This window comes from Haemorhous mexicanus, chromosome 28 (genome assembly GCF_027477595.1).
Source record: "Haemorhous mexicanus isolate bHaeMex1 chromosome 28, bHaeMex1.pri, whole genome shotgun sequence".
NCBI classification, from domain to species: Eukaryota; Metazoa; Chordata; class Aves; order Passeriformes; family Fringillidae; genus Haemorhous; species Haemorhous mexicanus.
Genome location: NC_082368.1, coordinates 3,434,031 through 3,455,364, shown reverse-complemented (window position 1 = coordinate 3,455,364; position 21,334 = coordinate 3,434,031). Strand labels below are relative to the sequence as shown.

Genomic DNA, 21,334 nt, shown 5'->3' with positions numbered 1-21,334 from the left:
AGTATGAGCCCAGGACATAGTCACTGCCAGCCATGGCTGCTGTAACTCTTGTAGCCAATGTCCCAGGACTGTAGGGGAATTAAGGCTAGAAACTGTGTATCTAAATATCTCCTATAAGCAGTGTTTTATGTATTTTTTAAGTATAATTTCATTCTGTTAAAAAACAGAGCCTGTGCTGTAGTGCAGTTGTTTTGCTGTGCGTTACCTCCCTGTATTTAAAGGACCTTCTATTTTGCTTGAAGAACTAATGTTAAAACAAGATTTTTATAGGTTGTGGTCACTGGCAGCCATGGCTGCTGTAACCCTTGCAGCCAATGTCCCAGGATTGTAGGGGAATGAAGGCTAGAAACTGTATATCTAAATGCATTTGTTTCTCCTATAAGCAGTGGTTTATATATTTTTTAAAGATTGTTTCATTCTGTTAAAAAACAGAGCCTGTGCTGTAGTGCAGTTATTTTGCTGTGTGTTACCTCTGTATATTTAGAGGACCTTCCATTTTGCTAAATACACAGAATTAACAGAATCACTGGGTTGGAAGAGACCTTCAAGACCATCGAGTCCAACCCATTCCCTGGCACCTCAACTAAACCCTGGCACCCAGTGCCTCATCCAGGCTTTGTTAAACACGTCCAGGGATGGTGACTCCACCACCCCCCCGGGCAGAACATTCCAGAACTTGATCACTCTTTCTGTAAAAAACTTCTTTCTAATATCTAAGCATATTTCCCTTGTCATAGCTTGAGACTGTGACCTCTCATTCTGGCAGTTGCTGCCTGGAGAAAGAGACCAACCCTCACCTGACTACAACTACCCTTCAGGAAGTTATAGGGAGTGATAAGGTCACCTCTGAGTCTCCTTTTCTCCAGGCTAAACACCCCCAGCTCCCTCAGCTGTTCCTCACAGGGTTTGTGTTCCAAGCCCCTCACCAGCCTCGTTGCCCTCAGCTGTATTTGTGTTTTCCCAGATGTAGGAAGGAATGATGAATCTGACTCCATGTTCTCAGAAGGCTGATTTATTATTTTATGATACTATATTATATTCAAGAATGCTGTACTATGCTATACTAAAGAATAGAGAAAGGATACAGACTGAAGGCTAAAAGATAATAATGAAAACTCCAGACTCTTTCCAGAGCCCTGACACAGCTTGGCCCTAATTGGCCAATGAGTCAAAACAATTCACATGAAACCAATGAAACAATCACCTGTGGGTAAACAATCTCCAAACACACTCCAAAGGAGCAAAACACAGGAGAAGTAAATCAGATAATTATTGTTTTCCTTTTTCGCTGAGGCTTCTCAGCTACCCAGGAGAAAAATCCCGGGCGAAGGAATTTTTTAGAAAATATGAATGTGACAGCCCTCCTCAAGAACTAACGTTAAAACAAGATTTTTATAGCTTTCATTGTGATGCCAGCCCCCAGTTGCCAGCTGTGCTGGCTGTGGGGGGGTTCAGGCGCAGCCCCTCAGGCCGTGCTGTCCCCCTGCAGGTTCGTGGCTGGCGTGATCAACCGCGAGCGCATCCCCACCTTCGAGCGGATGCTGTGGCGCGTGTGCCGCGGGAACGTCTTCCTGCGCCAGGCCGAGATCGAGAACCCCCTGGAGGACCCCGTCACGGTAAGGGGGCTTGTCCTGCTTTAGGGCAAATTTGGGAGAACACCTCCAAAGGGGGCCCCTCCAGAAAGCAAACCCACACAGCCCCTCCCCACAACCGGCTAGCTCAGTTAAAGCATGAGACTTAATCTCAGGGTTGTGGGTTTGAGCCGTACGTTGGACGCCAAATTTTGTCCTGCTTTAGGGCAAATTTGGTAGAAAACCTCCCAAGGGGGCTCCTCCAGAAAGCAAACCCACACAGCCCCTCCCCCCAACTGGTTTGGGAAGGGTTCCTCGGAGAGAAGTGGAAGGAACCTGTTGATTTAACAGGCACAGCACCCCCCAGCACACAAAATGAACAATACCAGATGACACCTCTCTGTCACTGCTCTGACAAAGATGACAAATTCAGAAAGTCTCTCTTGGGAGTGGTCACTTTGTTATTGGTCCCTCTGGTGCTGGAGTAGCTGCTGCATCCACAAGGTGCAAACTCTTGGTGTTTGCCAGGTCCCAGTCCAGAGCAGGCTTGAGTGGTTCCAAAAAAGGGAAAGGACAAGCAGCCCAGGGAAAAATTGGGACTGCTTAGCTAAACTAACTAATGAGCAGAAGCAAAAAGCAAGAGCAAGAGGAAAGCAAAAACCAAGCAAAAAGCAAAAGCAGCACTGTGTACTGCCTTGTCTGTGTGTCCAGCCACCTGTGGGGGAGCAGGCTGATGAGAAACCAAAACAAAACTTTCACTCTTCAGAGCCAGTCTTGAAGGCACAGAACATAATATCCAGCATAAACAGAGCACACGAATTGGGATACAAGCATCATAACATCACCCTAGGACAGAGCTCCTGCTGAAGCTAAACAACACCTAAACACAGGAGGATCTTCAGGTAGAAGCCTCTGTCCTGTTGTAGTTGAGACAGAGACAACACTCTTGAATTTGCAGGCAACTCTGACAAGGGGAGAGATGAGAATCTGACTCCATGTTTTTAGAAGGCTAATTTATCATTTTATGATACTATATTTTATTATATAAAATAAATGCTATACTAAAACTATACTAAAGAATAGAGAAAGGATATTTGCAGAACACTTAACAAGAATGATAATGAAAACTCATCATAACTGGGCTGTGATTGATCATTAAAAACAATTCACGTGAAACTAATCAAATATGCACCTGTTGGTAAACAATGTCCAAACACATTCCAAAGCAGCAAAACACAGGAGAAGCAATCAGATAATTATTGTTTTCATTTTTCTCTGAGGCTTCTCAGCTTCCCAGGAGAAGAAATCCTGGTGAAGGGATTTTTCAGAAAATATGACAATAACACAGAGCAACACATTCCATTTTCAGAAGGCTTCAAATGCATGCTTTTTATTCATTCTTACAAAACTCATCAGTTTACACTTTACTCATTAGTCACCAGAGACAAACAAAGTGCTCATTGGAACAGGCAGTTTCAGGTTTCTCTTATTTATCCTGCTTTCTTTCTTGGTTTCTTGGTCAACGACCTTGGTGGGAAATTCTCTCAGGGGTAAACATGGATCCTCTGATCAAACTTCTCTCTGGCTCACAGAAGTCACTGTAAAACCTCTTCCACACTGTTCCTCAGTGAGGTCCATCCCAGAACCTGCTGCAGCCTCTGGGCTTCATCAACAAATGTTTTCCTGTTTAATTAAAATAAAAATAGGAGGCTGGATGGGGAGTGCTGTTGGAAGGGGGAAAACAACTCAAAACATGGACTGCAGCAGGGCCTAGGGATTTCTCTGGCCCAAACTGCAATGAGTAGTGATTCTTTGTGGGAGATGCTCTTTGGGACATGGGCAGTATGTAGCTCATTTCTCTGAATTTGAGCCTTTTGTTTTTTTCATAATTCACTAATCAATAGTTTAAACATCCACCTTAGAATCATTCACATCACTATAGGAATAAACAATAAATGTGATTGGGCCTGGTTTTACATCCAGTGTCTTCTGTGCTCAAACCAGTGGGCACTGCCCAAACTTGGGGCACCCTTACCTAGTAAAGGGCTGCCCTGGAGCACAGACCCTGGAGGTGAATTCAGTAACAGCCTCTCTTTCTCATGTGAGGCTGATGTGTTCCCTTGTCCCACCAACCACTGGTAGCTGACCTGTGGGATCATCAGTCTGCTAGGAGAGACTTTGTTCTTATTGTGCAGAACTTCCTTAAACTGAGGGTTACACCTAATGTAATTATTCTTGAAACATTATGTTAAAATTTCCTAAGTAAGGTAGAACAATAACTTGTCAACAAATGCAGGAAAGGGGCCCTGGCTGCCCCCATGGACACAGCTGTGCAAGGAATGTGCCTCTGGTCTCCCTGGGAACCACACTGGTTAAAATCCACTTTTTTTAACCTTCATTCACTCTTTTGGCTTGATTCTGTAGGTGAGCTGGCTGCTGATAAAATCTTTGTTACTTTTGGAGCTCTTACCAGGTTTTCCTATTTACTGTATTGTATAGAATCAATAATGGATAACCTGGGGCATTTTGCTTCAGTGAACACAGATCAGTGCAAGTATTCTGTCTGTACTGAGGCTGAGAAAATTGCTCTCCTTGTGACTGTTCAGTGCTAATCAGGAACATTTCTTGACCTGCTGTGCATATCTGAGCTCTGATGGACAGATTCAGTGAAAGGAAAATTAGAATTCTGGTAATTAGCCAGTGCTAATCTCTACAATTCTTTCCTTTGTCCTAGGGGGATTACGTGCACAAGTCTGTATTTATCATCTTCTTCCAAGGTGACCAGCTGAAGAACAGAGTCAAGAAGATCTGTGAAGGGTATGAAAGTCTGTAACTGAGAGCTGGGCAGCTCTCAGTTATTTGAAACACACTGCCATGACTTTATATCAATATTTCTCAACTCCCTGTTTCACAGTGGCTGCAGGAGCAGATATTAAATGTGCCATAAGTAACTGAAACACATTTTACAGTCACACTTGCCACTCCCCAGCCTGTAATGCTCAAAGTACACAACTGCTGTGCTAGGGAATGCCAAAACCAAGGCAGTGGTGATTTCTGGGGCAGGCCTGATGGACATCAGTGGGATATTCTCACAGAGGAGACAACAGTGGCTGCTTCTATCAGCAGTTGCACTGGTGTGGCAGCATCCCCCCTCAGCTGGATGGCTGCCCAGCCTCATGACAGTGCCTGGAGACACTGGCAGCACAGGGAGCAGAGGATTCTCTCCCACTTCTGTTTTCTTTAGCACTCAGCTTCTGCTTTGGCCTAAAGCACTTCTGCTTCCCTTTGATGCAGGGGCTGGAGCTCTGCTTGGCAGTCTCTGCTGATCAGAAACTTCTCTCAAGGTGCCTCTGGCTCACCCCTGAGTGATTGATTTTCTTTCCATCTCTGTCACTGAGGTGCTTCCCTGTCTTCCAGGTTCCGAGCCTCCCTCTACCCATGCCCAGAAACACCTCAGGAGAGGAAGGAAATGGCTTCTGGTGTCAACACCAGAATTGATGATCTTCAGATGGTAAAAAAACTGGGACCAATGACCTTTCTTTGGTTTTTGTTTTTTGGTTGTTTGTTTTGTTTTTTTTAACAATGTTGTTGAAACTTATATTGAGAAACTTTAGATCCTGTTAAAAGAGGAGGATTTTTGCCCCTGTGACATGACCACATTTTCACCTTCAGGTAGCTTGAGACCAGCAGTGCAAGAGAAGTGTTTGGGGACTGCTCAGTTGTTTCTGTGTCAGGATTTGGGATGGGTGGTTTGATTTTTCTGGAGGGCTAAGCAATTTATTATAAAGAAATAATTACAGAGAACTCCTTACCAGGGAGAAAAGAGGAACTCATGTAGGGAGATCCCATAGAACATGTTGTGTAACTGCCTGCTTCATCTGCAAGTACTTTGAAAACATTTAAACTTTTTTCAAGCTGAGATGCAACAATGCTAACATTAATTTAGCTCTTCCTTTTTCTGCCTGACTTTATATTTTCGTGTTGTGCTGTCCTGAAGAGCTTCTGCTTTACAACTAATCTCTTGTGCAACACCCTGAGTGTTGGTAAAATGTAATTACTACCCAGATATTGTGGGTGCCACCTCTGAAATACCTGGTGCTTGCTTCAAGGAAGAAAGGCAGTATGCAATAATGTAGAAAGATTTGAGACAACAATTGAGAAAAGGTTCAGAAACTAAAGGGAAAAAGGGTTGAATTTGACCTACTTATTTGATACAGAAGCTGTTTCAAGCAGGGAGTTGTGCAGTGTAGCTCAAAAGATATTTTAAAGTAGACAGGAACTCAGAAGCAATGTAACTGTGTAAGCTGCGTGTGCCTTCTGTCCTCACTTTCCCTGCAATCTAAGACTTTCCACTCTGGAAATCTGACTTGGCCTGAGTTTGAAATGTTCCAGTTGGAAAACACCCTCAGTAGGAAACACTTTCTCCTTTTCCCTTCAGTAAACAAGTCTCTCAGGGTAATTAGTGTGTTTTTTCAAGGCAGCACACCCTTTGCTTGCAGAGCTCTCCTCTGCTCTTTTAACCTGGGTGGAGGTAAAACTGTTCCCTGTGATCTTGGCACAGTTGTTTTAAACAACCACTGGCCTTGGAGCTGGAAGAAGAAAATAATCAGAAAGTGTCCCTGGAAAAAGCCCTTAAGCTTTTCAGCAGAGCTAATTATTGTGGGGGCTAATTACTACATCACAGACTGCAAGCATGAGGTGGGGGAAGCAAGCTGGTCATTCATCCTCTGTGGGAAAGGCTTCTCTTGTTGGTGCACCTTGGTCTTTGGTCCATGATTTGGCCTCATCTTTCTCCTGCTTGTTTGAAAGGTGCTGAACCAAACTGAGGATCACCGGCAGAGGGTTTTGCAGGCAGCTGCTAAAAACATCCGGGTGTGGTTCATCAAAGTGAGGAAGATGAAGGCCATTTACCACACCCTGAACCTGTGCAACATCGATGTGACACAGAAGTGCTTGATTGCTGAAGTGTGGTGTCCTGTGGCTGACCTGGACTCCATCCAGTTTGCTCTCAGGAGAGGCACTGTGAGTAGGTGCTGTGGCAGCACCACATGGCTTCATTGTTCATTGCCTTGTCTGGTTTGTGAGCCTCTGAGCACCATCCCCTTGGGCTGCTGGAATCACAGAGGACAGTTTATTTAGCATGCAGGAGTGATGGCTTAGAGATAGAACAAGTAACAAATACATTGTGTGAAGCTTAAAGTTCAGGTGAATGCTGGGATGGTGAGGATTTTGCTGTATATGAGGCTTAGTTACCCTGGCTGGCCTCTGCAGTCCTGGTGTGTGCATAGAGGAGCTCTCCAGGATGTTGGCAAACTCACCCTCTGCTCGGATAGTCAAGAGAGTTGAGTTTCTTGAAGTTCTCCCACCTGCTTTTTGTTTTCTTGTCTGTCCTACACAGACAATGTTCACCTTTACTCCTGCTACACAAAGTGGAGAGCAGTGGAATCCTGGCAGCCTTCCTGAGCTGCTGCAGGGTCTCGTTGTGCAAGCACACTGCAAACACTCAAGCTTGCAGCTTTCCAAATGCCAGTGGGGACAGCTGTGTTGGACTTCATCCTGCAATGCTCTGAGGGTGGGTTTGCTGATCTTCCCTTTGTTTTTCTCTAACAGGAGCACAGCGGATCCACTGTCCCATCTATTTTAAACAGGATGCAAACCAATCAGACCCCACCCACATACAACAAAACTAACAAGTTTACTTCTGGCTTTCAAAACATTGTTGATGCTTATGGCATTGGGACATATCGGGAAATAAATCCAGGTAAATTCAGATGCAGAAAAGTCCAAGATTTCTGTCTCAAATTTTTTAGCTGTGATGTTTGTCTGTATTGCTTGTCTTGTGTGGAAATCTCTAACAAAGAATTCTAGTAGAGACTCATCAGCTTTCAGTAGCAGGGGGGAAGCTGGGGAATGATATTTTCTAAATTGCCTGAACTGCACCATGGTGAATCTGGGCTGGCTAACACACAGTGCCCTGGGAATGTTGTCTTTTCCCTTACAGCACCCTACACCATCATCACCTTCCCATTCCTGTTTGCTGTGATGTTTGGGGACTTTGGCCATGGAATCCTGATGACTCTGATTGCTGTCTGGATGGTGGTGAGGGAAAGCAGGATTCTGTCCCAGAAGAGTGACAATGAGGTAAAGTGGCAGATTGTGCTGAGCTCTGCATTTCAACAAAGAGTTGCAGCTTGGTTTACTCCCATCCTTTTCCCCTTGAGTTGACAATGCCCACTACTCCTTTGGAATTTTTGAAGCACGTGGACAAGCTGGGAAGCCTGAAGAGCAGACACACACACACACACACACACACACACACACAGAGTAGTGTAATTTCATAAAAGTATTGAGTTCCCTTGATTTTTCCTTTTGTATATTTATAAGAAATTATTAATTTCAGTTGTCTGAAGGAAATTATCAAGTGTAGTAGGTAAGTTGGTGTGAACAAATCACCCCAAATTTAGCTGGATCATAGTGGGGTTTAGGCACTGCAAAACTCCCAGTTCCTGTAGTTTATATCCCATCCCTGGTATTTTTCCTATTTGCTGCTCAGGGTTGGTTTTGCTGGCTCAGGGCTGACAGGAGCTGAACCAGAGTTAAGATACACTGGCAGGGCTGGAACAGACTGGCAGGGTCTGTGCTCCTGGTTCCAAACTCATGCTTCCAGCTGGGAGTTGCATCAGGCAGTGCAGTTTGTCCTCTCCAGCTACTCCTGGGTCCCCTGTGGAGATCCATGCTGCCCCTTTATCCTCCTTGTCTGTGCTGCTCTGCTCCCTCTTGCACCCTTAATCCCTGCCAAGGGGAAACAGAGATTTTGGCCAATGTTTGTCCCACAACAGACTGATTGCCCTGGTTTGGCTTTAGGAGTGACCTTCCCTTGTTGGTTCTCTGCTTGTTTTTCCTACCTCCATCGAGGTCAGGATTGAAGGCATTTGAGACAATAGTTCATGTTCAGAGTCAGGTGTTTATTGTTCCTTATCAATGTTACAGTCTCACAGCAGTGAGTTCTGCAGTCTTTCATTTAACAAGGCACAAAATGGCCAACTATCTCTTTGTTACAAGGTCTTTTAAGACTAAACTATCCAATTAAGAAATGACACCTAGATTATTTTCCCTTTTAACCCAATAACTGATCCCTCAAAGCCTGCACTGTGGACTCTTCTGTCCAATTACAAAATACCACCCAAACCCGTGAAGGAAGAAGAAGGTAAAGAAGAACAAGTAATCTCCACCCTAAAACCTCCATCTTGCTTCATATTTATTTCCTATTAAGAAATGACACCTAGATTATTTTCCCTTTTAACCCAATAACTGATCCCTCAAAGCCTGCACTGTGGACTTTCCTGTCCAGCTACAAAACATCACCCAAACCCATGGAGAAGAAGGAAGAAGAAGGTAAAGAAGAACAACCAGTCTCCACCCTAAAACCTCCATCTTGCTTCATATTTATTACTATATTCTAAAACCCCAAACACTTAAGTTTTTCACCCTGTGATATTACACACTTCTAACCAACTACACACCCGTAATCCCAGTGCTATCAATCAGTTTTGGAAGCCTTCTCCACACCCCGTGCCAAATGCAGTGTTCTCTTGTGGGTCAGTGCTTTTCAGCACAGAAAATTAAAAATTCTCAGCATCCAGATTTCCAACATTCCCTGTTCTCATGGACTTTCTGTTCCTTTTTGGGTTTTTACACCAGATGTTCAACATGGTGTTCAGTGGTCGATACATCATCCTGCTGATGGGGCTCTTCTCCACCTACACAGGCCTCATCTACAATGACTGCTTCTCCAAATCCCTCAACATGTTTGGTTCCTCCTGGAGTGTCAGGCCCATGTTCAATAAAGCCAACTGGTCGTGAGTAAACCCTTGGTAACTTTGTAGACACAGTGTCTTGGTTTGGAAAGGCAGGTGCCTGCTAAGGAAGGCAGGAGCCTCCCCTGAAATGGAGAATGTAATTGCTATGAATTTTAAATTAAGGGGCTCTCAGGCAAAAAATATGGGAGCAGGACTAACAGTTCTTTAATAGGGAAGAGAATAAAACGATAAAATAAACAATGCAGTAAACTAAAAGAATACTGACAGAGTCAGAACCCAACCTGACACCCTGTGGGTGTTGGTAGCAGTCCCATTGGAATTGTGGCTGCAGCCCTCCTGCAGTGCCAGGGGTGGTTCTGCTGGAGCAGGGATCCTGTAGGAAGGTGCAGTCTGCCTCTGACAATCCAGTGGAAGAGGCAGCTGCTGTTCCTCTGGGAAATCCAGTGGAGAAGCTGTGCTGGTGTTCCAGAGTCTCCAGATTCTATCCGGGTAGGAATGCTTGGCTCCTCCCTCTGGGCTCACATCTCCCAGTGGGGTGCTACTTTGTTCTCAGCCATGTAGGGACATTCAATGGCTGTTATCAGCAGATGCCTCCCTGGAGGAAGGAGTGGGTATGGAAGAGATAAGGAAAACTGCCCACTGAACAGAAGCTAACTGCCCTACAGATGGCAAATAGAATACATCTTGCCTTGCAATCTGGGACACACAGTGAGAAGCAGGTGACTTGTCCTTCCCCATTGTCCTTCCAGCTCAGGAAAGCAAAAATTTCTGACCTCTGTTTCAGGTAGATTTGGAAGAGGGGTGTAAATATCCCAGGATTCAAACCAGTTTTTTTTTCCCCAGAAAACTTACAAAGATGCAGTTTCTCATCTATTTCCCCACAGACATTTCAAGATTCCTGTCCCCTGCACCTGTCTTCCTTGTGACACAGTAAAAGGTCAACAAACAGGATTTTATTCATTTGGGAAAATCTCTAGAACCATCCAGGTTCTACAGCCTTGAAGTTCTCTCAATTTAAGCTATTCCTTGCTCTCACAAGGGAAGGGTGTTGTTAGTTTTTACAGAAGGAGGGTGGCATTGCTGTTGTTAATGTTTGTTTAATCTTGTTCCCAAACAGAGATGCTTTGCTGGAGACCACCCCCCTGCTGCAGCTGGATCCTGCCATCCCAGGGGTGTTTGGTGGGCCCTACCCCTTTGGCATTGACCCAGTAAGAGCTCATCCTTCCTCTGCAGGCTTTTGGGCAAAATCCTCTGTGTCAGCAGAAAGAAAAGTACCTGTTCACTGTTCTGTGAAAGATCCCCCAGCCCAGACATTCCCTTAGCAAGTCCATGCTCCTGAACAATAGAATTCCTACTGAGATGCCAAATTTGGGGTAGAAACCCTTGTTCTGAAGTCCATTAAGGGCTGCTCTCTCACCCTTTCTAACCTGCAGTGCTTTAATCAAATTTGGTTAGTCTTGAAAATCACTTTCTCAAGTTACTTTCTTACCTTGGGAAAGTTGTTCATCCCTTTTTTCAGTCATCCTTGGAAATCTACATTTCCCAGTAATTCTGTCACTTTGTACCTGCCTGCATCAACACCTCTGCTCTTAACTCTGCTTGTAATATATGACAAACCTTGTGTGGGTTCCACAAAGTGCAGGAAATCAGAGCTGTCTGTATTTGTTCCTTTAAATGGATAATATTCTCTCTGTTAAGGATACAGCCTCTTTTCTCCTGTACCTTTGAGGTACCATAAAAACAGGTTTGATTCCTGCTCTGTGGTGGGCTCAGTTACTGTCAGTCTGTTCCCAGCTGAAAGCTTGTCTGTTCATTTCCCCAGAAGAAATCCATAGGACAAACACATTTTTAAAAACCTGCTTTTTCAGCCTCACACTTCCTGGCTGGTTCATACTGTTTAGCTTAAAGGGAGTGTTTTCCTCCTCCTGTTTTCCTTTCCCTGGTATCTGACTAGGTGTTGTTTTTCACAGATCTGGAATATTGCCAGCAATAAGCTGGCTTTCCTCAATTCCTTTAAGATGAAGATGTCTGTGATTCTTGGCATTTTCCAGATGCTCTTTGGTGTGGCGTTGAGTCTCCTCAACCACATGTAAGTGCTGTGCTCTGGTTTTCTCATGGTGGGGGCAGTGGAATGGCTTTGGGTGTTGTGTGGTGTGGGATACCTGTCAGCCCTCCCCTCCTGATGGAAGGTGCAGTGCAGTTGTCTCTGGCTGTGTGTGGAACTGTACCTGTCAGGCAGTTCCTGTGCTCCAGGCCCAGCTGTTATTGAGCTGCTGAGCCCCTCCACTCTCTTCATCCTCTTATTAAAAGCTTTTGCCATAATTCTAACCAAATCTAATATAAACTTTCTTTTATTTTTCTTCCCTGTAGCTATTTTAAGAAGCCACTGAACATATACCTAGGATTTATCCCAGAAATGATTTTCATGTCCTCCCTCTTTGGATACCTTGTTATTCTCATCTTTTACAAGTGGACAGCCTATGATGCTCACACCTCCAAGGAAGCACCCAGCCTCTTAATACACTTTATCAACATGTTTCTGTTCTCCTATGAGGACACCAGTAATAAGATGCTTTATAGTGGGCAGGTGAGTGTTCTTGCTAGAACAGAATCAGAGATGTTTCGTGATACTGGAGTGTTTCATTGACCTTGTCATAATTGTGACATCAAGCATGAAACATCCTTCCACTGTGACAGAGCATTTCTGAAGGCTGATACTATGTAATGTTGAAGAAGGAAGGAATAATCCTTATAATAGGAAATTTTATTTGTCTGACCATAAGTCAGCTGTGGCTTCAGGACATGTGGATCCTGATTAATTGTGGAAAGCAATTAGGAATATTGTCCCATGTCTATAATGTGATTCCTCTCAGCTTAGCTCAGACACCAAATCTGTTTCCTCCCAGCAGTATCAGACATCTGCCAAATTCTCATTTTCTGCAGGATCTTTCAGATTTTTCCCCAGTCTAACCCAGTCTCAGCATTAAATGCTGTGCTCAGTCAGAGGTGGCAGCTGCAGGCATTAAGTACTTAATTGCTGTTCCCAGAAGAGAGAGAGAGGTAGAGGAGCATCCACATGCTGGGGATTCAGCCATTCTTGCTGGGTTCTGTGTGTGTTTGAGCAGGGGCTGCAGCTGAATTACCTGAGACTTGTTTCTTTTGCAGAAAGGGCTCCAGTGCTTCCTCGTGGTGGTGGCCTTGCTGTGTGTGCCATGGATGCTGGTAGCCAAACCCCTGGTCCTTCGCCAGCAGTATCTAAGGAGAAAACACTTGGTGGGTGACTCCCTTTTATATTTTATATATGAAAACTGTTTATGGTTGAAAAGCTGTGTTCTCCATCCTGAGCTTGGATTCATGGGTTCACACTGCATTGAAACCTGTAAAGTGTGTTTGCATATTCCTGGGCATACCAGCAGCTGGGTGCTACTGGAGACAGAGTGTTGCCTGCCTGCTTCCCAGATCTGGATCCAGCATCAAACCTGCTTTTAAAAACCCCTTTTGTTGGTAATGATCAGAACAGTGTCTCTGGCTTGGGCTTTGGTAGCTGGTTTAGGAACAGCCTCACTGGCTGCTGGATGCACTTCTGTGGCTGGGCTAGGCTGGCAGTGGGAAACAGAGATGGAATTGGCTGGCAGATTTCTCAGCTACCTTTGTTAAAGCAGCTTGGATGGTTAAAAAAAATACAAAAGAGACTTAGAGACTGATGTGAGAGGTTTTCTGCTGGGTGCTCTGTAGGTTTCCAGCTGCACTGTAGCTGTGTGTGAGATGCAGGAACGTGGCACTGCAGAGAAGTGCGAGCGCTCCCTGCACGCTGCGGGGATGTGCAGCGCGTCAAAGATCAGCTCAGTTACAGACACTCCCTCTCCCTTCTCTGACCACCTTTCATCCTCCCATGTCCCCTCCATTCGTTTCCCTTTCTCTTTTTGTTTTCTTCCTCCTCCCCTCTCTCTTCTTGCATCCACCCCCAGGAAGGGCAGCCCGAGGAGGCCCAGGGCAGCACGAACGCGCAGGCGCTCGAGGCAGCAGCGGCTGCAACAGTGAGTGCACTTCAAACTCGCCTGATGCATTGCAGATGGGAGTTGGCTTTGTGTCTGGTTCTTATCGAGGGAGCATGGAATGTATCTGAATTTCATAAGGGAATGGCAAGTGCACCTTCAGGGTGAAAAAACACTTTCTCTTGGAAAGAGCAAAGTTTAGCCAAATTGATACATTCTGGATGAACACCCAGGCTGGAGGATGGTAGTTGTGCGTGCACAGAGACACTTCCTTGCAGGAGTGCTGCTGAATCCAACCTGCAGAGCAGCACAGGATTTCCTGCTACCACATCCCCCCCTGTTAAATTCCCTTTTTTTCTTCTGCTTGTGGATTTGTTTAAGACAGATTAGGATTCTTCTCAGTGCAGCATTTCCGTTTGCATTACGTGTTCCCAAACACACAGTGATGTGATGGCCTCCAGCAACTCCATGTCAGTAATCATTGGATTTGTGACACATCTCTCCTGTACACACTTTGACCTGAAATTATTATAAAATGGTTGTGCACAAACAAGCTTCTTGGTGGCAGTTGTTTTGACTTACATGTTTTTAAGTTTACAGATGGCTCTTTGCTGCCAAACCTTTCTGCTGAGGATTGTGATTGTGGCAGCCCCAGAACTTAGTCCTTTCCCTTATTTCAGCTTCCTTTTAGTTCTGAATCTGCCTGGCTGACTAGGAGTTGTCAATCTCACTGATTGTGTGAAGCACATCAAGCTCTCCAGGTGCCAGAGGTGCTGGGAGGGACATGTCAGCTGGTTCTCTCATGACATTGTGGTCTCCTCCCAGAAATGTCAGAAATGAAAATGGATCTTTTGTGCAGGATCCATCCAGCATTTGAAATGCATCTCCATCAGGAAGCTGTGAGGGGAGGCCTTGTGTGAAGGGTGCTTAGAAGGATCAAGTAAACAATTGGAGCTGTTGGAGCTGTGTTTAGGTTGGCTGGGTTACAGGGAATGGATATGAGTCCAGTGTGAGGGAAAGGCTGCTCAAGTGCAAGTTCACAGAGGCTAGAAATACATAAACAGAATATTGACAGCAGTCACCAGTGACTTCTGGTGTTTCAGAGATACTGAAAATCCTAATAAAAGCATTGTCTTAGTTGTTAATATGGAGGGGGGGTTAAATTTTATTTCTGTTGTCAGAGCATCAACGCCTACCTAATTTGTTTTTAGAAACCTGGCAAAATCTCTAATTCATATCTGGCATTTTGAGCATATTTATAATTCAGCCTAAAATAAAAGTAGGCTTCTAAGGACAAAGGAGGTAGAAGAACTCAGAGAAGCTGTTCTGCTCTGTGCAGGCACCAGGTCATGGGACCTTCAGCCTCTTTCATCTGCATGGGCATCCCTGGACTTCTGCAGTCCAGATGTGGCAAGTCAGGTCACATCCTATGTCAAAGGTGGCCCAAGACAGTGCTGAAGCTTGGCACAGGGTTTATTTCTATCTATGATGTCGTGGTTTGCCTTTCTAGGGGTCAGACTCAGGGGTCAGGTGGGAGCTGCTCCCAGTTTCAGCATTTCAGCTCAGTCTGTGTGTTGTTCTTTCCCCTTTGGAGTCCTGGAGGTGCAGCTGAGGGTCAGATGCTGAATGTCAGAAGAAATGTCTCTAAAAGGACCTGCTTGCATAGCATAGAGTTTCCAAGCAGGGGAAGATCTGGTTTTCCATGCAGTGTTGGTGTGCCTGAGGCTGGTGGGAACAAGTGTGTGTGTTTGTGTTAGTGTGTTCAGCTCCATGACCTGCTCCAGTATCCCTGCTGGGCAGGATGTGGGGCTAGCAAATGTCCTCTGAAAGGTGTGCCTTTATTGTCCTCATGGTTGCACTAACACTGTAGAAATGTACCAAGGATTCACTCAGACAGACTTTTTTTTTTTTTTCCCCCAGCCCCAGCAGGAATCAGCACCTTTCCCATCCAAGCTGGGAAATAGAATTGTACCTGCCTTAATCTGGGCCTTAATATTTAATATTTTGTTTTCCTCTGTGAGCTGCTGCTGCACATGGAGTCATGAGAAACCTGCACTTTTGCACTAAAACCCAAACAACACTTTGCTCTTTCTTTTCTGCATGTGTCAGGGCACGCACAACTTTGGTGGGATCCGGGTGGGCAATGGCCCAACAGAGGAGGATGCTGAGATCATTCAACATGACCAGTTATCTACCCATTCTGAGGAGGGGGAAGAGGTAAGCACCTGAGCATCCTCGCTCTCAGGGCACTGCAGGCAGCAGGATGAGCTCACTGGGACTGGAGTTATTGTTTCCAGGCTGTTTAAACAGAAACATTCCCAGTGAATGTGTGTTCCTAGCAGTTTTCTTACTGACTGTCTCTTGGTCACTCCCAGGACTCCAGAAAAAAAGCAGCATAATTTGTATATCCTGGGAGATGTGGCTCTGTTTGTCCCCAAAGTGTCACCATCTCAGGGGTGCACAGCACTCCGTGGTGCCACATCTGCTTCTGCCATGCCAGTGGAAATCCAGGGGCTGTATTTCTGCAGCACTGAAATTTTCTTTATATATTCATTTTGACTGCTGGGGGTAACATTAATTACTTCCCTTTCCTCTGGGAGAGGAGAAAACCAGTGGATCTGAGGCAGCTGGGGAGTTTTCTGCTGTTTTCTGATGCCTCTGAAGGAGTGCAGCAGATCCTGCCTCTGCAGTGCATGGGATGTATTGCTGCTTTCTGTGGCCTGCATAGGAGGGAATTGCTGAATGTGTTCATGATTCATGTGATCAAAACACTGCACTAAATGTAAATTTGTGTTTTCAAGCCTACAGAGGACGAGGTGGTAAGAGCACAGCAGCTTTGCCTTCATGTGTACTTGGGCCATTTCCCATCGGTGTAAAATGTGCTGGATGGAACTTGTTATGTCACAGCATCTTGTTTTCCAAAAGATCTTGCTGTTTTCATGTTACAGGCCATTTTTAATTCATACACACATACATCCACAGACTGTGAATGACTTCATCTATACAGCTTGTCTGTCTGATCCCCTGTCTGCAGATTGTTCCCAGTTACCTGGGAAACTGTTCAGCTGGAGGTCTGAAACTGAAAAGTTTTCACTTTTCAGCCTCCAAAGAAGCCTCAGCTTTTTTATGAGGCTTTTTTATGTTGTGGCTTTCTTAATTCTGTGCTGCAGCAAGCTGTTGAAAGAGATTTCTTCCCACAAACGATCTGCCATGTTAAGGATGATGCTGGTTGACCCAGAGAGCAAATGCAGCACAACCAGTCCAGTTTCATGTAGTTCAAGAAACTGAACTGGCCAGAGAAGCTCTGTTCTGAGAAACTGCTCATTTATAAGCACTTATAACAAGTATTAAAAAACTGGGGAGTTCATACTGATGCAGATTTGAGTGTAGGTTTCAGCACTATCAGGTAACCAATTTCACTGCCAAAAAAAATGACAAATGGCATGAAATCAGAACAGCTTGAGCAGGGCACTGCTGCTGAAAATGGTGCTGAGAGTGGTTTGCTCAGAGCTGTGCTGTGCACAGGCCTGTGTGGAACAGGGGGGAAGGGAAGGGGTTCTGGTGTCTCCCTGAACCTGGGGAAAATGTGTCAGCCCACAAGGACTGTCCCACAGCAATCCCAGTGCTCCCACTCCTGGCTCAGTGGTTGCTCTCCCTGGCACTTGCACTCAGCTTTGAAAGGTCATTGTTCAAACATTTCCCACATTCCCTCCTGCCTCCTGTGTCCAGAGCTGGAACTGTTGGCTGGGGCAGCTTTTAGTGAAGAACTTCGCAGCTCACGTTCTGTGGAGAAAGGATTAGGGTTTTGACAGCTAATTTAACTGAATTGTTGGAAATATTTATTGCCTTGGATATACTAGGGGAGAATTAAGAATATAAATAACTTTGTGTGCATGCCTAGAGCCTTAGTCACTGGGTGTATTTAAAACATCATGTTCACTTAAATCTGAGCAGTTTCTGAAGCATGGATTAAATCCAATCTGCAGGGAATGCTTTCCCAAGCTGCAGGATAAGAAACTGCCCTACATGGCAGACTTCCTTGTAAATTCTTTTATTATTGCAGAAAATTACCAAAGCACAGAGGCTTTGCCAGTGAAATGGTACACAGATGTGCCTTCTTCAGGGCAGCTTCATGCATTATTTTTGCTTTCCAAAAGGGCAGGTTCATGTCTTGTGAAATGCTCCTGTTGCTCCTGTGGCAGAGGCACACACAGTACAGCTTGGGGCACTGCCTCCTTCCTGCAGCAGCACCTCTGGGTTCCCAGGGAGTGCACACCAGCACCACCTTCTGCTGAACAGTCTTTTCCTGGCTGAGCCCGTGGATGAATTTGGAATATCTGACTCTCACGTGGCAAAATAAGAAAACAATATTCACATCACAGCATTTGTCATTCTGCAAAACCTGTCAAGACAAGTTTCATTTTTCACTTGTGGCCCTGGCGTGCTAAACCAGGAGAAGACAGTGTCAGTGTGCAGTGTCACACACAGTGTCCCTGGTGACAGCAGCAGTCCCCCTGCCCCTGTCCCCACCCAGCCCGTGCTCCCAGCTCCCCTCTCCTCTGTTCCTTTGCAGTTTGACTTTGGGGACACCGTGGTGTACCAGGCCATCCACACCATTGAGTACTGCCTGGGCTGCATCTCCAACACAGCCTCCTACCTGCGCCTCTGGGCCCTCAGCCTGGCCCATGCACGTGAGTGTCCCTCGGGGAGCTGGGCTGGGGCTCTGTCTGTCTGTCTGTCTGTCTGTCTGCCCTCTCAGCTGGGAGCCAGCAGCACAAGAGGCCTCCCAGGGCTCCCCTGGCACAGTGCTGGGTGTGCATTTATTGCTAATCAAAGCTTCTCTGACATTGGTGAGGGAGAGAGAATGATTCCATGGATATCAGAAGGCTAAATAATCACTTTATTATACTATTGTTATTATACTAGATTATATACATTTGTTATACTATATTATATACATTATATACATTTCTAAACTGAACCTGCCAAGCACTCAGCTCTGCCCACACTGCACAGAATCTCGTGGCTGTCAGTGACAGTCCTGACACACACACACACACCTGGACCTGACAGGCCAAGGAAACAGAACACCCTCACTGTGGGTAAACAATCTCCACATTGCATTCTGCTGTGGCACAAACACAGGCACAGCAAGTGAGATCAGAATTGTGTTTTCCCTTTCTCTGAGGTTCAGAGAATGTGAATCTCAGAAATCCTTGGGAAGAGTTGTGCCTTGCTTTTCTCTGTGAAGGGAAATGTGGCAACATGCATTAACCAGGAAGAGTGAGCTCCACACACCAGGGTCTGCACCCACAGCTCTGCTGGGTGGGAGGAATGGAGTTAAAATCACAGAATAAAGCAAAGAGCTGCTGAGCAGGACTCTGCCCTGCCCTGTGTGGCAGCTGGAGGCAATGTCCTGCAAAAGCTCTTGTCCCTCTTCAGTTTCCACCTCACTGTAGCTGGGCTTTGCTTGACTTTAGTTTTTCCTTTACCAGTGAACACTCCCTGTCCTGCTGACCTGATCCTCTCCCCTTTCTCTGCAGAGCTCTCAGAGGTGCTCTGGACCATGGTGATCCACATTGGCCTCAGTGTGAGGAGTCTGGGGGGAGGCTTGGGCCTCTTCTTCATCTTTGCAGCTTTTGCCACGCTGACAGTGGCCATCCTGCTGGTCATGGAGGGGCTCTCAGCCTTCCTGCACGCTCTGCGCTTGCACTGGTGAGTTCCTGGCACATCCAGACACGTGGGGAGCTCTTCATAACGAGAAAACTGATGTCATCTGTACTGTGCAGTAATATCATCTTCTAGAAGGCAGAAAGTCTTAAAAAGGGTCAGAGATTTCAATTCTGTGTAGTAAAACACCTCCCCACAGTTGTTGTTTAAAGCTGTGGAGCTCTGCTTAGAAATAAGCACTAAAAGAGGAAAGCTTAGGGCCTAAAGCTTTGGGGCCTGGGACTGGGGAGGCTGTGCTGGCTAGAGCAGTGTGCTTTGTGGCTTTCAGCAGAACTTTCTTGTTCCATTTCTTATTTTTTCCCCTGGTTCCTGTGTTTGTTGTTGTTTGTGTGCAGTAGCCACTGACTGCAGGTTCCTCCTCGTGCTCCTGTTCATTGCTGTAAAACCTTGCCCGGGACAGGAGTGGCTCTGCCTTCTGCCCTTGGGATGGCTGTGAGGTTTTGCTGGTCTTGCTTTTAGAATTTGCTTTTGCAGGCCCTTTCCTGTCATCATTGAGCTCCTGTGTATGCAGCCAGCAAAGCAGAAGGAATTCCTCTGCTCCCAAGTATGGAAAATATTCAAGAGCTTTCTCTAATCCATGTTTAAGAGCCCTCATTGTTCCACTTCAGATTCCCTCTTAGTGCACTGGTAGGGTCAGAGGAGCAACTGGGAGTAGGATTTTCTCAGTCTGAAATGTAGGAGAGTCTGTGCCTCTCTGGGGTTCAGGCTGCTGATTTCCTGGGGCAGGGGGATTGTGAGAGCAAAGGGAAGTCTCTGAAGATCACAAAAATACTCTTGCTTAAATGGGAAGAAAAAGTTGGGAGCACTCTCTGAAAGTAGTTCTGTAAGTGCAAAAGGAAGCAAGTGCCTCTTGAGAAAAAATAAAAGCAAGAGAAAATCAGCACTTTTTGTACTTTTCCCCTGCTTGTGGGGAAGGAAAGCTTTGGCATTTTGCCCTCTGCCTTGGCAGCTAGTGAGGTGCAGGCTGGGGGGTGCAGGCTGGGGGGTCCTGGTCCAGCTGTGTCTCTGTAGCCAAGTGAGCCAAGCTGATCCTGGGGTGAAGCCATCTTGTGCAGAGGGAGCTGGGGGGCACTCCTGGAAATGGCTGCTGGATGGTGCCTCTGTTTTTCCTGGCATCCAGCCTGAGCCCTGCAGAGCAGTCACTCAAGAGCTCCTTGCTGACTGGCCAGAGGTCCCTCGTCCTCTCCCTGCTGTCACTGCAGCAGTGACAGCAGGAGCTCCCCAGACCCTGCTGGGCACTGGGAGCAGTCCAAGAGGAGCAGAGGGTGACTCTGCTGTAACTCCAGATGTGGTGGGTTTGCTCTGCAATTCCTTGAGGATTAGAGGATTTCCAGGGCTGTGGAGCTGCATGGCCATTTCCAAGCAGCATCGGGGGAACAGCTCTGAGCAGCTGCTCTAGACAGGCTCCATGGAGCAGAAAAAGCATTTCTGGGGAGGTACCTGTCTTGTGTTAATCACAAACTGCACCTCCTGATATGGCTCAGACACCTGGAACAGGTGTGAGCTGGAGGTAATGGTTCACATTGCCCTAAAGGGCCACTGAAAAACCATCTGGGGGTGTGTGAGTGAAATGGCAAACAGGCAAACCCAGGGCAGCAGCAGTGAGAGCAGAGATCACTCTGCCTGTGCAGGGCAGCAGTGGGACTGGAGTGCTTGACAAAGTCCTGTTTTCCCTAAACATTTGTTTCAAACCTTCAAGCCTTTCATGCACAGGCTCTGAGAGAAAATCTGTTCAGGCTCAGAGCCCAAAAAACGAGTTCAAGGTTCTATTTCAGACTGCAAGTGATCTGCTGAAATGATTTTGAGGTTGCTGGGTGTTGGTTATCAGAGGGAGGCACCTGCAGTGGTTCCAAAGAGCACACTGTTCACATTCCTTTGTGCTCTTGAAGTGAAAACAGGGTGTTCCAATGGCAGGTGCTCCCTTTTTAGGAAGAGGAAGGAAGAGTGGAGGTCAAATACAGCTGTCCTGGGAGGAGCAGATGGGAATTTCTGGCTGTGAGAGAGCCGTCACCTATCAGGAATTTGAGGTGTGGGTGGTTCAGCCTTCCTGGAAAGGAGGAGGAATTGAGAATGTGTTTTACTGGTCAGGGTTGTTCCACATGCTGTGCCTGGCAGTCCCAAATGAGGGAGGTTTGTTTTGTGCTTTTTCAGTGTGCATTCTTTGGGCAGGTTGGGCTTTTCAGGCCGTTCTGGGATGGAGGCAGCCCTCTGGATTGCT

At 46.1% G+C, this 21,334-nt stretch overlaps 1 protein-coding gene across 5 annotated transcripts in view; it reads left to right on the top strand.

Annotated features, from left to right (window-relative positions):
- The window catches only part of ATP6V0A1 (ATPase H+ transporting V0 subunit a1), a 117,067-nt gene that overhangs the window by 91,671 nt on the left and 4,062 nt on the right, over positions 1–21,334 (top strand). For 3 of the 5 annotated variants that reach the window (XM_059869081.1, XM_059869079.1, XM_059869080.1), the window contains exons 7-20: positions 1,490–1,616; positions 4,306–4,388; positions 4,989–5,082; positions 6,381–6,593; positions 7,182–7,332; positions 7,573–7,712; positions 9,273–9,430; positions 10,509–10,599; positions 11,362–11,480; positions 11,762–11,978; positions 12,557–12,664; positions 15,496–15,603; positions 17,960–18,077; positions 18,930–19,101. In XM_059869081.1, coding sequence (XP_059725064.1) covers positions 1,490–1,616; positions 4,306–4,388; positions 4,989–5,082; positions 6,381–6,593; positions 7,182–7,332; positions 7,573–7,712; positions 9,273–9,430; positions 10,509–10,599; positions 11,362–11,480; positions 11,762–11,978; positions 12,557–12,664; positions 15,496–15,603; positions 17,960–18,077; positions 18,930–19,101 — 1,899 coding nt within the window. The remainder of the gene's footprint in view (positions 1–1,489; positions 1,617–4,305; positions 4,389–4,988; positions 5,083–6,380; positions 6,594–7,181; positions 7,333–7,572; positions 7,713–9,272; positions 9,431–10,508; positions 10,600–11,361; positions 11,481–11,761; positions 11,979–12,556; positions 12,665–15,495; positions 15,604–17,959; positions 18,078–18,929; positions 19,102–21,334) is intronic. The other 2 variants (XM_059869083.1, XM_059869082.1) reach the window with 1 other exon arrangement.